Here is a 17,267-nt window from a genome sequence, read left to right as displayed (position 1 = left end):
ATGCCTATTGATGGTTCCGGATGCTTGGGCAAGGAGCTATACTGAGAATACAGGAGGAGTGCCAGCCAATAGGACAACCTGTTAATTAGTTTCTCTATCTCCACCTGCTGGTAGATGTGGGCTATCCCATTGGTCTCTGGATTCATCTGCTGCATCTAAAGGAAAGAAAATTAACAGGTAAGAACATAATTTTTCCTTATATAGGGGGGTAGTCTGTTCCTCACAGACTCTAATGTGGAAAGTATTTTCAGTTTAAAATGATCTGGATTTTATATATTTGTCATTTTATGCCAATGCAAGTTTATTCAATGTTCTGTGTATTCTTTTTAGCAAAACAGGCCTAGTGACAACATCATGGGAAAGGCTTTATTTCTTCACTCAAGGTGGCAATTTGATGTGTCAGCCCCGAGGGGCAGTAGCTGGTGGGCTGATTCTGGACCTAGACAACTCTTCTGTAATGGCAGTGGACTGTGAAGACCGAAGATACTGTTTTCAAATCACTTCACCGACTGGCAAACAGTATGTGAGAATGGATAGGAATTTGTTTTTCAGTTGTACCATGTTACAGTGTGACACCTATTGTCACTATTAAATTAACTAGTCTTTTAGCTCTAATTTCTATAGGATATTAAAATATCTGAATCATTAGCTAGAGGAATATTTAGTAGGAGCATAAGCAAATATGTATGTAATCAAATGTGGAGGTTGTAAAAATCAGGCCTGTTGATGCCTCTCGTAAGGTTCAATCTTTGCTTAAATTCTGATAGATCAATCCCTCCTAGGATCTGAATAGTAAATTATTGGCCAGTGTTAGACATGCTGGGGCCCACAGCAGTAATCTTGAAGGGGCAGAGGGTCAGAGCTCACTTGCAGACTGTGTTCTTCAGCCTCAGTAGGCTTGGAGGGCCACTGTAGCATGGAAGCCCAGGGCAATTGCCTGGTTGCACCATCATAATATTGAGTGAATTATTCGCTTTATTACAGGAAGGACAATTTTCAAAAACTATTTACCCATTACTAACATAGGTAAGAGCTTTATGAAAATTGCCCATTCTGGGCTCAGTCACGAAATGTTGCCCAAATTTGGGCTCTGAAACAGATGAGCACTGAGTGCTATTCTATAAACAGCACACCAAATTGGGTGCTGTTTATAGAAATAGAGCTTAGCATCAGAATCCAGATACAAGAATTTGCACCACTGAACCCTGGTGTAAATCCTCGCACCTAAATTAGGTGTGGATCTCCCATATTCTATAATACTGTGTGCATCTGTAATCCTTGCACCATCCGGCCAGCAGGCCCACCTCCGTCCAAATGAGGCGGGTCCGCCCCTCCCCTTCCCAACCCACAGGATCCTAGGGCCGGATTGGCCCAGGCGCCTTAGGCCCCTTCCGCCATAGGAGGGGCCTTAGGCGCCTGGGCCAATTCAGCCCTAGGCACTTTTCTATCTAATATGCCTGGAAAGTAGTGGAAATGCATATAACTGTACAAAGGTCCACATTAGCCTAGGCCTTTCTTATGCCAAGACCTAGCTTCCCTGGGACACTATTCTCTGCCATGTTAGCCAGAGCACCATCTCTGTTACCAACATTCAGTGGAGACATTCTTGGAGGTAGTCATTGTTCTCAACTATTTGTAGCATTTAACCCTAACAAACCAGGTTTACTAGTCATCACACATACCTTATGTCACTAGATGTCAAATTTTAGTTTGTTACTCTGAATCCAATATCTCAGCTTCTGACAACAAAATAGCACGTTCCCTCTGGTGGAAAGCAATTTCCATGGCAAATCTTTGTTCTGTCTCCATTGCTGTGGCTTGGTCTTCAGTTCATACATTTAGAAAACGTTATTTTTTAGATTTGTCCTTGTAACAGTTTATACTGAAAAACCTTTTTGCACGTTGAAATCATCTTCTCCATCTGCTTTTATAAGTTCTCATGTCACAGACTTCATTAGTTAAATTAAGTGCTCATTAGCCCTTCACCAAGCCCACCAAGCCCTTCACATGCAAGTCTTACCTATGCTTGGAATTAGACTGAAGAGGTAGAGAGAAATAGAGCTTTAAGGAAGGCAGGAACTCCTGCATATGCTCAGCAGACTGCAAACAAAGCAGTTTCCTGAGACAGGGGAGAACCTCAAGCTTTGGATCCATTTGGAGGATGTTACCAGCAAATGTGGTGGCATTTCCCTGATCTTCCCAGTTGAGACCCTATGATTTACGCCATTTGGAAGGTTTTTTTCTGTGACTTTAGATTGCGATTTTCTCTCAAATCTATTCTGTCTATTTATGTACAAATATATTAATTTTAGGAACATTATCCTGCAGGCCGAGGGCAAAAGAGAATGTGAGGAGGTAATAACTTTAATATTTCTACTTTGATTTAATCGTTTTTGGATAGTATGCAATTTCAGTCACCTTTTTTTTTTTTTTCCACTTTCTTCACAGTGGATTTCTACAATCAACAATATTTCCAGGCAGATCTATCTGACTGATAACCCAGAAGTAAATTGTTTGGATTTTATGCCTTCATTTCATTCTGTGATGGTTGGGTCAGAGCACAGAGGTCATTTTTTATTGCTTTGCTTATTTTTCAGGCAGTTGCTATCAAATTAAACCAGACAGCCCTACAAGCAGTGACTCCCATCACCAGCTTTGAAAAAAAACAAGAGACCGTATTGCCAAGGTACAGCTTTTTTAAAAATTATTTATTCATTTTCACTTCAATTAACAAGTATACAATATGATATCTTATTCTATACAAAATCACTTGTACATTCTTAACCATAAATCTTTTTTTTTTTTTAATTCTTTATTCATTTTCACTTCAATTAACAAGTATACAATATGATATCTTATACTATACAAAATCACTTGTACATTCTTAACCATAAATCTTAAATACTTTAAATTACCCCCCATCCCATCCTCCCAGCCCTCCCTATATCAATAATTTCATTCATATATGTATTATATCCCTTCTTATTATAAAATTTCAAGTATTTAAAGGTGTCTAATCATTTGAATATTCAATCAATGGCCCCCATATCTTTCTAAATCTATCATAATTCCCATTCTGTAAAGCAAGAACTCTTTCCATCTTATACATATAACATACTGAACTCCACCAAAAGGTATAATTGAGTCTTGTATAGTCTTTCCAATTCCTAGTGATGTGTTGAATGGCAACTCCTGTCAATATTAATAGTAATTTATTGTTAGACATTAAAATTTGACTTTTAAACCTCATTGAAGTACCAAATAAAATTGTATCATATGACAAGGCAACAAAGTTTTCTAATAGCAAATTAATTTGGGGCCAAATTGATTTCCAAAACGCATTAATACAAGGACAGAAATAAATGAAATGATCTAAAGTCCCTGCATCCTTATTACAATGCCAGCATCTATTAGACCTAGAAGTATCTACTTTTTATAAACAAACTGGGGTCCAAAACACTCTATGCAATAAAAACAACCATGTTTGCCTCATAGATGCCGACATTGTAGACTTTAATCTCCAAGACCAAATTTGTGGTCATTGAGATGCAGAAATTTGGTGCTTGATCTCAATGCTCCAAATATCCCTCAACCCAGTTTTCTTTTTTTTATTCAGATATTCATTAAGTAATTTATACCACTGTGCGGCTTGATTACCCAAGAAATCCGCCTCAAAGCAAAGGAATTCTAAACTATATTGATTATTAAGATTCTTCCATTCAGGGAACCCCTCCTGAATAGCTTGCTTCAACTGCAACCATCTAAAATTTTGTGTCTTATTTAAACCATATTTATGTTGCAATTGTGAAAAACTAAGCATCGAACCATTTAAAATAATATCATTCAAAGTACGAATACCTCCACTAACCCATTGCTTCCAGCCGAATTGACATCCGCCAATTTTAATCTTGGAGTTCAGCCAAATGGATTGATGTACCCCTTCTCCCTGTCCAGCATCTGCTAGACCAGGCAAGTCTCGGGACTTTTGCTAGACCGGCCCGCCTTGCATTATCGAAGTGGGCTGGCCTAGCAAATGCACTGCAGCTGCTGCCGCTGCTGGTCTGTCAGAAGTCAGCTGGCGTCGGAGATCAGGGTAGGAACGTTGCTGGGGAAACCGCCGCACGCATCACAAACCGCCTCATGCACCTACTTGCGCATGCAGCACCACAAAGGCAGGGATCACGCTGTTTGAAGTGCGCATGAGTGCTTAGGGTTTTATTATAGTGGATAATGATTTTTATGGGCTCCCCAAGCCTTTCTACCCCTGTATCATGGCAATTTTGGGCTGGATGGCTAGCTGAGGAGCATCCACTTGCCACATACCATGGGGCATGTGAGATGGAGAAAGAGAACTGGGCTTAGCCCCCCCCCCCCACAGTCCCTCTAGGGCCTTAGAGTTGCAGGAAGCTTTTTTGTTGGTGCATAAATCACCCCCAAGAGCCCTCAAATGGCGACTCAGCTATGATGACAAAATGCAAATGAAGCGACACCTCAGAACCCATGAGAATACAAGAAGTTCCCCTGCAAAGATCCTTAGGAAGTCCAGGTCAGGGATTTACCTCTGATATAGTAAGTTTGATGTTTGAGGCTTATATGAAGTTTGAAAATACCTGTATAGTCTGGAGTATTGCCAGTGGTGGCGCTTGGGAGTTTACCTTTGCAGAGCCCAGTTCCCCAGTGAAAATCTTTACTGCAGGAAATGGAGGTCCGGTCGGAAAAGGTCTGGGATGATTGGGGGTCAGGGTCAATGTCTACTTCCTTAAAGCAAATCCTCATAGAGGATTCCAGGTCTCAGATGGATGTTAACAGCCAAGAGTCTGGGGCAGCCTTAGACTAGGGAGAGGACCCATTGGTATGTGGATGATTCAAACTGGTGGATTGGATGGAAGTCATTAAGTATTTATGCAGGAATTAAATTTGGAATTCCTGCAAATTTCCGCAGCTCAAATTTCACTTATGAGCAGTTCTAAAACCCAGTCCACATTTTTTCCTTCACATCCAGAGATAGCCATGATACTGACAGAGCAATGGGAGATGTCAGAGCGCCCTCTAAGGGTTGTCCAAGGCTGCGACAAAATTGTACCCGATGGCTCCTAATTCCAGCAACTTTTTACCCCACCTAAGGAGGATTCGTTAGCAGCGCAGGTAACTAAGCATACTGTGCTCCCTAGTGAGAGAGGAGAGAAATTAAACGATGCACAGGATCGCAGGATGGACTTGGTCCTCAAAAAACAGTTTGAGTCTTTAGCTCTGGGTCTGAAAGCGTCAGCTGCAGCAGCTTCCTTTATGGTTTGCACCTGCCCTAAAACGTTTGGCGGATTCCGTCCGCAGAGGAGAGTACATACACCTAGATGTTACTGTCAGGAGTAGATTATGTAGCAGATGCCCTATATGATGTTTTTAGGGTCATGAGAAAGCGTGGCTGCTTATTCCATCTCCACCTGAAGAATGTTCTGAATTAGACAATGGGCGGGAGATTCTGCTTCTAAAGCAACTTTGAACAGGTTCCTTTTTGGTAAGGGGTTGGACGATCTTATGACCAGCATGGCAGATCATCATCCTAAGTTATTTCCAGACAGTATACCATGTGCTTGGAGAGGTCGAATCTTGGCTCCTTTTATGGCTACAGGAGGTCTTACCCTGCAATGATGAGCATCTCTGCTCAGAGTTCTAGACAGAGGTTTGGGGGTTCTAGACAACCTCAGGTGTCCACCCCCCTGCTCTATAGCTAGTACTAAGAAATCCAAATGATGCTAGGCCAGAGCCTGAGCTTCCTCCGAATAGGAGGAAGGCTTTTGGAGTACAAGGAGGCCTGGGCTAGAGAATGACACTGGGGACTGTTTCGTGGGGCTAACCTGCAGGAACAAGGGAAAAAAATTCAACCCTCTGCAATGAGTACGGGAGCAAGGCTTTTCACCACCCTGTGGAGCAGTAAATAGTCTTGTTCCTGCAATGGATCGTCTGCGAGTTGCCTCCCTTTCCACCTCTCCCAGCCAGCAGCCTCCCTTGCAAGTCCAGCAGCCCCCCTCCCTCATTCCTAATTGCGGGTGAAAACTGATAAAAAAAACCAAACAAACTTACAACTTCCCTGGGCCGTCCTCTTTGCACCTCCTGGAGTGGGTCTACCAGCCTCTTTGAAGCTTCATGGAAGAAGAGGCAATATCGCACACAGGGCTGCTCTGGGATCTTCTTCCAGCTGAGTTCCTCCTTCCAATGTAACTTCCAGTGAAACAGGAAGTTACAACATAAGGAGGGACTCGGAAGGAAGAAGGTCCTGGAGCTGCTTCTAAGGTTCAGCATACCATTCCTATCTAATGGAATAGATATTATCAAGGTAAGAACATAATCTCTTTAGTTTTTAATTATAATCATGCCAATATGGTATTAAGATATGATTATAAGATTATTGTTGCTGGAGAGTTAAGTTTACTTACTACAGCATTAGCCTTACATTGTTGACTGCTAGGGCAGCCAATTATGACACCTGCTTAGAAATGGTTTCAGTTCAGTAGCACTCTCCTTTCTCAGAAGCCGTGTTGGTTTGTCTTTTTTCTTGTGACATAGTTAAATTTCTGAAGTGTTTAGATTGTAACAAGATTTCTTGATGAAGTTTGCCCTCACTACCCATATTTTCAGATGCCATAGTTTGCTGCTACTCCTAACTCTCTTGCTTTTTTGTACATTAGTCATAACCCAAAGAGTATGGAACCAGAGAGCACCAAGACTATCATCAAGGAACCATTGGACCCATCAGACTCTGCACAATTAATTGCACCAGGAACGCCAATTCAGTTTGATATTGTACTTCCTGCTTCTGAATTCATGGATTACAACCGAGGTGGCAGGTACAAGAGGATTCTTGTAAGGTTGGGGTTCCAGATTCAGAAAGTAATTTGAGTTTATTTTTGGTAGTGGTTGTGTTTTAGCTTTGTGGGGTTTATACCTGGATATTTCCTTCTGAGATTTCAGCTTAGTGAAGACTGGCCTCTACTGGGATTTCACTATCATCACTATTTAATAATATAAATAAATATTTAAGTATGGTCAATCCTACCAATTCCAATATGATCTGTGGCGTACCAAGGGGGGGAAGGTCCGCCCCGGGTGCACTCTCCAAGGGGGTGCACAGCCGGCCGGATCCGGAACCTCAAGTGCTGCTCCAAACGGCACCTCAGCGTGGCTGCCGTACTTATAACAGAGCAGAGTCAGCAGCCGCGCTGAAGTGAACGAAGGTCCCGCGATGACTGTGCCGTCTACCGCCTCTGTTCCGGAAGAGGTAAGTGACGTCGGGGGGGGAGGGGGGTGGACCAGCAGCCACAGTCATCATGGGATCTTGCTACAACTCCCTGCGTCTGCCGGCCCAGCCCCCTCCAGTGTCACTTACCTCTTCCATCCGGAGCAGAAGCAGTCATCGCGGGACCTTGCTGATTTGGGATGGCGAAAGAAAGGAGCATAGTAGGGTGGTGAAGGGAGAGAAAGGAGGTCAGGGTGTTAATGGAAGGGTGTGAAGGGTGAGAAAGGGGGGCAGGGTGGTATGGAAGGGTGTGGAAGGTGAGAAAGGGGGGTCAGGGTGGTATGGAAACATGGTAAAGAGTGAGAAAGGGGGTCAGGGTGGTATGGAAACATGGTGAAGGGTGAGAAAGGGAGTCAGGGTGGTATGGAAGGGTGTGGAGGGTGAGAAAGGGGGGTCAGGGTGGTATGGAAACATGGTGAAGGGTGAGAAAGGTGGTCAGGGTGTTATGGAAGGGTGAGGGTGAGAAAGGGGGTCAGGGAGGTATGGAAACATGGTGAAGGGTGAGAAAGGGGGGTCAGGGTGGTATGGAAACATGGTGAAGGGTGAGAAAGGGGGTCATGGTAGTATGGAAGGGTGTGGAGCGTGAGAAAGGGGGGTCAGGGTGGTATGGAATCATGGTGAAGGGTGAGAAAGGGGGTCAGGGTGGTATGGAAAGCGTGGTGGAGGGAGAGAAAGGAGGCAGATGCTGATGGAAGTGGGGGGAAGGGAGAGGAGAGAGTGAAATGCCAGACCATGTGGGGTGTGTGAGAGGGAAGGGAAGAAGAGGAGAGGAGAGATGCCAGACCATTGGAGGAGGGAAGGGAAGAAGATTGATGCCAGACTAATGGGGGTGAAGGGAGAAATGGAAGCGGGATGCATAAAATTTCTAGAATGGGAATAGAAAGAGAGAAGATGCCATATAGAAGAGGCAGAGAGAGAGTAGACAGTGGATGAAAGGAAGAGAGTGACAAAAAGATGAGGAAAGCAGAAACCAGAGAAGTCAAGGTAGAAAAAAAAATCTATTTATTTATTTATTTTTTGCTTTAGGTGAGATGCATTGCTATTTCTGTGATGTTGCATTGTATGCAGAGTCCAGCTTCTTGGTGCTTCAGTTTAACCTTTGTCTACGTATTTTTATTCTATCTCCGCATTTACAAAACTGTAGAGCGTTTTTTAGCGTTGGCATCTGAGCTGTTACCACCGTGGCTAAAGACCACACTACAGTTTTGTAAAAGGGGGAGGGGTTAGTTTGTGATTACATACTAGGCAAAGGTGTTTTCTGTGTTCTGTGTTCAAAAAGACATGGTTTTCTGTTAGGATTGACTGTGTAGGATTGATCTGTACTAGTCTGGCTTGTTTAGTTTTACAATGGGTTTGATGATATATACTGCTCAAGTACTGCTCACTGCAGTATGTAAGATGCTGCCTTTTCCTAGGTATTCATGTGTGACGTGTGGATTGTTACTAAAAATCATGTTTTTCATACAGATGGGGGGGGGTGTCAAAAAATGATGGGCCCTGGGTATCACATATGCTAGGTACGCCACTGAATACGATCTATAGTAATTTTTACCATTTTTAAAAAAAAATGCTTAACTTTTTTGTTCCAGAAATTTAATCTTAATAGCTAATAATGGGATAATGTCTTATCATTTATGTATAGCTTAGCTGATCTATTTCTTGGTATGTATTTTTAATCCACTGTGAATTATTTGTTGGTAGTAGTAGAATATAAATGATTTAACTGTAACTGTATCATGAGTCTTCCTTTATAGCTAATTCAGTATTTCATCTTTTTTTAAGATTCCCCCTCCAGTCATCGCTGCAATAGTCCTTAGCTCTCCAGAACAAAGTTTATATGCATATTAAATCTGGCCACTAGCACCCTCTTCTATTAAACTACGCTAGCAGTTTTTAGCTCAGAGAGCCACGCTGAATGGCCCGTGCTGCTCCCGACGCTCATAGGAACTCTATGAGCATCAGGAGCAGCGCAGGCCATTCAGCGTGGCTCACAATGCTACAAACTGCTAGCGCAGTTTAATAGAAAAGGCCCTAGGTGTTTTCATTGTGCAGCTGCTGGTTCTCCCTTCCTATCCTCCCATCCTCTGCTGAACCATCCTCAGCTTGGAGAAGTAGACACTGGGCTCTGATTGAATCCCAGTCTCCTGTTTGACAGTGTAGCAATTCCACAGTGCAGTTATGCTGAAATTTTTATATCTTGTAATAGTTTTATTATGTCATGAATAAAAAACAAAACAAAATTGATTTTATTACAAGATTATCTTCACGTTTTATTTTAAAATATACAGGCGAACAAATCCATTTGGAGAAACAGAAGATAGTAATAGATCTGATGAGGAAGGTAAACATTTTATTTTAAGGTGATTGGAAATATTATACAAAAACAAATGTAAATGAGGTCTTATCTGGTAATGTACTATATTCATCACCTAGCATTTGGTCATATAGAAGACTGAGTACTTTTATTTAGATACCTCAAGGGCATTCGATAGGAGCCTATTCTTTTAAAGGGACCTAGCCCAGTATTGACATGCCTAATATTTAGGTACCCGCACTTATATCAGCCATAGAGTGAGCACCTAAATATGACAGGCATGCATAATTTAAAGTATTATATATGTTAAATGTGTAAGTGGAGAGCTAGGCATATAATGAAAGAAATTGAAATGTAAGAAGATAATTAAATTGACACTCTAATAGAGCTTGGTCTTGAGTCTCCAAAAAAATGATATGCTGATTCTTTAATTAAATTTTTAAATTTTAAATTAAAGTAAATTTAATTTAATTTAAGTAATTTAAAATAGATTATAAGTTATATGTTGATTCTCTACTAAATTAATTAATATTAGATTAAAAGTTATAAGTTATTTAATTAATTAAAGTAATAAAATAAATATTTTGGTGGGGAATTAGCCTGTGATGTCATAAGGAGGCAAGAGATTAATTCATTCTTCTCTTGAATAGTTCCAGCTGGAAAGATCTCCTAAGTCTGAGGCATTTCCCCGTAATAATTCATTAATAATTGTAATATTCTAAATAACTAGATTTAAGGTTTACAGTAAATTTTTAGAATAGGCTGTCATACAAGGATGTAAATACTATCATATATAATATAGAGACGAACCAGGAATCTCAAGCGCTCACCATCAGAAGCCTAAAAATATTGTTAAGGCTGGTGACTTATTTAGTGAGCTATCATCGGCCCAGTTATGTTCTCTATAATTGTAAGTATAATTATTAATTTATTAATTTAATTGTTTTAAATATTACTTTCTTCTTTATTTTTTCTTTTTCTTTCTTTAAAACAACTAATAAAGTAGTCTAATATTCTAAATATCCATTACCCTCTCAGGTGTTATTTAGGGTTACTTAGCTTTCATTTTCTTTAGCTGAAAGTATTCTGTTTCAGTTTTTCTCCTCAATACTTTATTTCAATTTCTTCTCGACGGAAGATCTCCGTTTCGCTCTTATTAATTGAACAGGAGCTTCATCAGGGCAAACGCCAAGAATATCACTACAAATAAAGCATGAACATTTTAGTTTGGAAAGAACTAGTCTACTTAATCAAACTTAAAGGCACTAACTGCTTGTACTAAAGAGGACTCCATGGTATCACTGATGGGCAAACTCTTGTATTTAGGATACAATATATCTAAACGTTCCCAACCCTGCTATACTAAACAGTTCTTCAGCAATTGAGAATATTGTTTTATATTTCTAATTTTAAATTTAAAGTTTAAAGATATTTTCTAACCACGCAACTATACACCTAAAACACATACAAATCCGAACACTCATACAAACTCCACGGCCGGGAAAGCCTATCCCCTCAACAACATACCTGATACCAACGCCGATGCCACACCGGTAAATAGGCTGGAGATAAAACAAGGACTGCTCTGTACAGCGACTCAAGCAATTTCAAGAGTCGATAGTCAGTTCAACACAAACCTATGGGGTTTTAAATTAAATGAGAGCGTCTGACGTCACTTCCGGAAAGTGACCTCACTCATCGGTAAACAAATGCCGACCCAGCCAAGCATACGCGCATTCATACATGTTAGAAACAAACCCAAAGCACAAAAGAAAAGCTATAAACAAAGCTAAATATAAAAGACTAATAGAAGAATACAGGTTTCCAACTCTGACCCAAGACATGAGAAATAATGCCAGACTCAAAAAAAGATCTGCCAATTAATAGCCACATTCAAACCCTGAGGTTGAAGGCTATGCAGGCGATCAATCCACCTCTGCTCAATTTGTAAAAGCTTTTTCCCTCTATCCCCTCCCCTTACAGACACCCCAACTCTGTCAATTACCATACATTTTAGCTGATCAAATGTGTGTTTGTATTGAATACAATGAGCTACAAGCGGCAGAGGAAGAGGAAGACCCAGAGGCAGGAGCAGGGGTCGCAGGAACACCCGCAACCATTATTGATGAATTGTCAACAGCAAAATTCTGCCTCATCTGTAATCAATATCTCTGACCGTATTTTGACCCAGGAAGAAAAGAATGTACTTTTTAAAGGATTATCGTTTGTCCCTACAGCTTCGTTTGACTATTTCCAATTTCAAGTTGACCTGGAGAGATTCGTGAGGTCTTTATCCTTAAAAAAAATTTTTTGGGGAAAAGAATCTCAGTTCGATAGATCAGTGGTTGTAAAGAAGTCGACCTGGACTCCTCCTGGTCCTCTTGATCCACTATTGTATACCTTTAAACAACTGGTTCTTCAGGATGTAGGACAACTGCGATACAATAAAACTGAAACTTACAATTTGACTAAGGATGAACATAATGCTTTATGTAGCCTTCAACAGGATCAGTCAATCATCATTAGCAGAGCCGACAAAGGCGGTGCAACTGTTATTTGGAACACGATAGACTATAAGAAAGAATTTACTCAACAATTGGCTGATAAAGATACTTATAAAATATTGGATGTTGATCCTACATGTCAGTTGAAAGCCCAAATTTTGGCCTTAACCCAAGAAGGTTTCGACGAGGGTTATGTAACTAAACGAGAGTTTCAATTTTTGAATAAGGAATTTAGTACCATTCCTTGGATGTATTTAACTCCTAAAATTCATAAAAGACTGCATAATCCCCCTGGGAGGCCAATCATATCCTCGATTAATTCCATTCTTGAGCCCCTCTCTAAGTATGTGGACTATTTTTTGAAACCGATAGTAAGCCAAAGTAGTTCTTACATTAAAGACACCAGTCAATTTCTTTTGTGGCTAAAAACAATCAATTTATTAAATACTCCTACTATTTTGGTTACACTGGACATAGTGTCGTTATATACGTCCCTCCCTCAGGACAAATGTTTGGTTGTTGCACAAAATGCATTGGATGCTCGTGCTTGTCCTCATCAAAGCCCTACCAAATTTATCATGGCCTTACTAGAATTGGCCTTAATGAATAATTTTTTTACTGATGGTCAGGATTTATATCTACAAATAAAAGGGGTAGCAATGGGGGCCACGTGTGCGCCCTCGGTAGCCTGTCTCTATATGAAAGACTATGAAGAAACGTATTTAGGAATTCATCAATGGTATCAAAATATTGTAGGTTGGAAAAGATACATTGATGATGTCTTCATGATTTGGCAAGGTTCTGAAGATCAATTGGAAAATTTTTTTGAATGGCTTAACACTAAGGATAGCAACATCCAGTTCACCATGAATCGTTCCACTTTGGGGATAAATTTTTTAGATACTTGGGTTTATATTGTAGATAATCATCTTGAATCCAAGCTCTATACGAAATCTACTGATACTACTACTTTGCTGCAGTATGATAGTTGCCATCCAACCTCTCTTAAAAACAGTTTACCTTTAGCTCAACTTTTACGGTTTAGGCGCATTTGTACACATACAGCTGATTTTAAAGCGTCAGCCAATAAGTTAACTAAAAACTTAATGAATAGAGGTTATCCTGAAAAAGTATTGAAAAGATCTTACTGTAGGGCAAAATATAATCATCCTGAATGGCTTTTACAACCGTCTACTGCCTGCAGTGAAAGAAATACCCAAAGTGGGGATGATATAAATGAGTTCATTAATAGTGAGGAGTTTCAAACATTTATACTCAGACATAATGCAGAATCCGATCATATAGCCAGTATAATTCGAAATCACTGGAGGGTAGTCCAAAGTAGTCCTTGCTTTGAAGGTTCCAAATTACGTTTGACCTACTCTAGAGCACGTAATCTTAGAGAACACTTAAGATTAAGACCTGACCCAGTATTAGTAGAAGGTAACGGCAAATGTCAAGTTTGCCCTTTAACAATGCAGGGGGATGTATTTGAAAATCCTATAAATCATAAACAATATCAATTGCGTTACATCACTACATGTAGAACAGATTTTGTTATATACGTTATTAAGTGTCCATGCCAAAAGATTTATGTAGGTAAAACTATTAGACAGTTTAATATTCGGATGGCAGAGCACAAATCTTGTTTAAACCTTCAGAAGAAGGAAGCTCCGCTTGTAGCTCATTGTATTCAATACAAACACACATTTGATCAGCTAAAATGTATGGTAATTGACAGAGTTGGGGTGTCTGTAAGGGGAGGGGATAGAGGGAAAAAGCTTTTACAAATTGAGCAGAGGTGGATTGATCGCCTGCATAGCCTTCAACCTCAGGGTTTGAATGTGGCTATTAATTGGCAGGTCTTTTTTTGAGTCTGGCATTATTTCTCATGTCTTGGGTCAGCGTTGGAAACCTGTATTCTTCTATTAGTCTTTTATATTTAGCTGTGTTTATAGCTTTTCTTTTGTGCTTTGGGTTTGTTTCTAACATGTATGAGTGCGCGTATGCTTGGCTGGGTCGGCATTTGTTTACCGATGAGTGAGGTCACTTTCCGGAAGTGACGTCAGACGCTCTCATTTAATTTAAAACCCCATAGGTTTGTGTTGAACTGACTATCGACTCTTGAAATTGCTTGAGTCGCTGTACAGAGCAGTCCTTGTTTTATCTCCAGCCTATTTACCGGTGTGGCATCGGCGTTGGTATCAGGTATGTTGTTGAGGGGATAGGCTTTCCCGGCCGTGGAGTTTGTATGAGTGTTCAGATTTGTATGTGTTTTAGGTGTATAGTTGCGTGGTTAGAAAATATCTTTAAACTTTAAATTTAAAATTAGAAATATAAAACAATATTCTCAATTGCTGAAGAACTGTTTAGTATAGCAGGGTTGGGAACGTTTAGATATATTGTATCCTAAATACAAGAGTTTGCCCATCAGTGATACCATGGAGTCCTCTTTAGTACAAGCAGTTAGTGCCTTTAAGTTTGATTAAGTAGACTAGTTCTTTCCAAACTAAAATGTTCATGCTTTATTTGTAGTGATATTCTTGGCGTTTGCCCTGATGAAGCTCCTGTTCAATTAATAAGAGCGAAACGGAGATCTTCCGTCGAGAAGAAATTGAAATAAAGTATTGAGGAGAAAAACTGAAACAGAATACTTACAGTTAAAGAAAATGAAAGCTAAGTAACCCTAAATAACACCTGAGAGGGTAATGGATATTTAGAATATTAGACTACTTTATTAGCTCCGAAAGAGCTGGTGGAGGAAACCACCGTTCTAGGATTTAAGGGAAAATTGGACGCACATCTTCTTGCAGAAGACATTGAGAGATACGAGTGACATTGTATTCGCCAGGGTGTGCCTGGCTGGGCCTCCGCGTGTGCGGAACGCCGGACTAGATGGACCCCGGGTCTGATCAGGTGCAGGCGTTTCTTATGTTCTTATGTTCTTAAGTTGTTTTAAAGAAAGAAAAATAAAAATAAAGAAGAAAGTAATATTTAAAACAATTAAATTAATAAATTAATAATTATACTTACAATTATAGAGAACATAACTGGGCCGATGATAGCTCACTAAATAAGTCACCAGCCTTAACAATATTTTTAGGCTTCTGATGGTGAGCGCTTGAGATTCCTGGTTCGTCTCTATATTATATATGATAGTATTTACAGCCTTGTATGACAGCCTATTCTAAGGATTTTAGTGGGATCCATAACTTTTGGAAAGTGGTATTTACAGTAAATTTTAACAAATTATTTTGGAATTAGTGACTCTTTGTTGAGTTTTGTGAATGGTTTTTGTTATTTATTTATTTTATTAATATAGTACCATTCAAATTTTTGTTGTTTTTGTCTATGCAAGTTAGGCGCATATTTTATAAAATAGCACTTAGGCAGCTTACTAATACGAGGGTCATTTCCTAAATAATGCACACTATTTTTTTTAAAATTTACATGTTTTATTTTTTTTCAAGTAATATCCTTCAATATAGTCTCCCTGCTTTGCAATGAATGAGTCCCAATGTCCGGGAAGCTTCATTATTCCATCCAAGACACTGTTTTTGTTCAGTTGCCGAATGGCTCAAGTACCGGCGGAAGAAAGCTCTTCCAGAGATGCAAAACGATGTCCACGCATAGGTTGTTTCAACTTTGAAAAAAGGTCGAAGTCTGGTGGGCTTATGACTTGACTGTAGGAGCCATTCGGCAATTGAACAAAAACGGTGTCCCAGATATTGGGACTCGGTCATTGCAAAGCAGGGAGACTAGACTATATTGAAGGATTGTAAAAAAATATTTGAAATAAACCAAACAAACATGTAAATTTTAAAAAATAGTATGCATTATTTATGAAATGACCCTCGTATATGCACATGTGAGTTTACACACATATACTAGTATTCTAAACATTTTCACATTCAATGGGTGCATAAATTTTACCACCTACCTTCAGACAGTACAGAACACAGCACTCAGACTTATCTACTCGCTAGGAAAATACGATCACATCACTAATGCCTATCTCGACTCACACTGGCTACCGATACAAGCAAGAACTCAATTCAAACTATACTGTCTATTATTCAAAGCACTAAACGGAACAGCACCTCTATACCTAAACAGCCGCCTAACCCGAAACCTCTCAACTAGAGTAAGGAGAACCCAGACCCCATTCACCTACCCCTCACTCAAAGGCACAAAACACAAAAAGCTATATGACAACCTACTTGCTACACAGGCCGCGAAAATTGACCCCATCATATCCAAGCTGCTGACCACAACTACGGACTACAAAGCGTTTCGAAAAGATATAAAAACCATACTATTCAAAAAACACATCCCAATATTATAATCTACCATCATCTTCTCTCCCTTCATAACCTCCTGCAACTCACAACCAACTGCAACCTCGTCCCCTAGGCAACATCTAATCTAGTAGCAACGGGCGAAAAGCCAATTCATATCTAGAAACACAGTTTCCCCAAATACCGAAAAATCAGATATAAAAACCTAGGAACAGACGATCTTTTTGGTAACATAAGATTATGCTTTGTAATGTTATGTAATGTAACATAAGGTTATGCGTTGTAATATAACATAAAGTTATGCCTTGTAATATCATGTAATGCAAGTTATGCAATGTATTGGAATAATAAGGTAAAATAACATAAAATAACTCTACGTAAAGTCTTGTAAAGTTATGTAAGATAAATTATGTAAGATAAATTATGTAAACTTAATGTAAGATAAATTATGTAAACTTAATGCAAGTTATGCAAGCACGGTAAGGATAATGTAAAGTAACTCAAAGTAACACCATGTAAAGTTATGTAAAGTTATGTACGAAAAGTTATGTAAAGTTAGGTATGCAAAGTTTGTAAAGTTATACAAATAATTGTATTGTCATCGCCTGGAAATGACCAGCCATATTCTAATGTAATCCGCTTAGATAAAATTGCCCTTAAGCAGCCACCTACAGTAAGAATACATGTAAATGCCAATATTCAATCATTTTGGTATGTATGTGAACATGTATGCATGTAAATGAGCAGTTTCCAGCTAAGTGCTCTGTAGGTACAGTGCCTAGATGCCATAGCGCATACTTTAAGGGAGGGTGCTTATGAGGATGAAATTTGGCAGGATGCAAACTTGCATGTCTAAA

The 17,267-nt window shown here is 39.6% G+C and overlaps 1 protein-coding gene across 4 annotated transcripts in view; it reads left to right on the top strand.

The window, feature by feature from the left end:
• The window catches only part of APPL2 (adaptor protein, phosphotyrosine interacting with PH domain and leucine zipper 2), a 125,921-nt gene that overhangs the window by 88,024 nt on the left and 20,630 nt on the right, over window positions 1-17,267 (top strand). For all 4 annotated transcript variants that reach the window (XM_033952811.1, XM_033952809.1, XM_033952808.1 and 1 more), the window contains 6 exons: window positions 331-519; window positions 2,313-2,355; window positions 2,449-2,505; window positions 2,598-2,686; window positions 6,687-6,845; window positions 9,583-9,635. In XM_033952811.1, the coding sequence (XP_033808702.1) occupies window positions 331-519; window positions 2,313-2,355; window positions 2,449-2,505; window positions 2,598-2,686; window positions 6,687-6,845; window positions 9,583-9,635 (590 nt within the window). The remainder of the gene's footprint in view (window positions 1-330; window positions 520-2,312; window positions 2,356-2,448; window positions 2,506-2,597; window positions 2,687-6,686; window positions 6,846-9,582; window positions 9,636-17,267) is intronic.

This window comes from Geotrypetes seraphini, chromosome 7 (genome assembly GCF_902459505.1).
Source record: "Geotrypetes seraphini chromosome 7, aGeoSer1.1, whole genome shotgun sequence".
NCBI classification, from domain to species: domain Eukaryota; kingdom Metazoa; phylum Chordata; class Amphibia; order Gymnophiona; family Dermophiidae; genus Geotrypetes; species Geotrypetes seraphini.
This window is presented reverse-complemented; position numbering and strand designations above follow the sequence as displayed.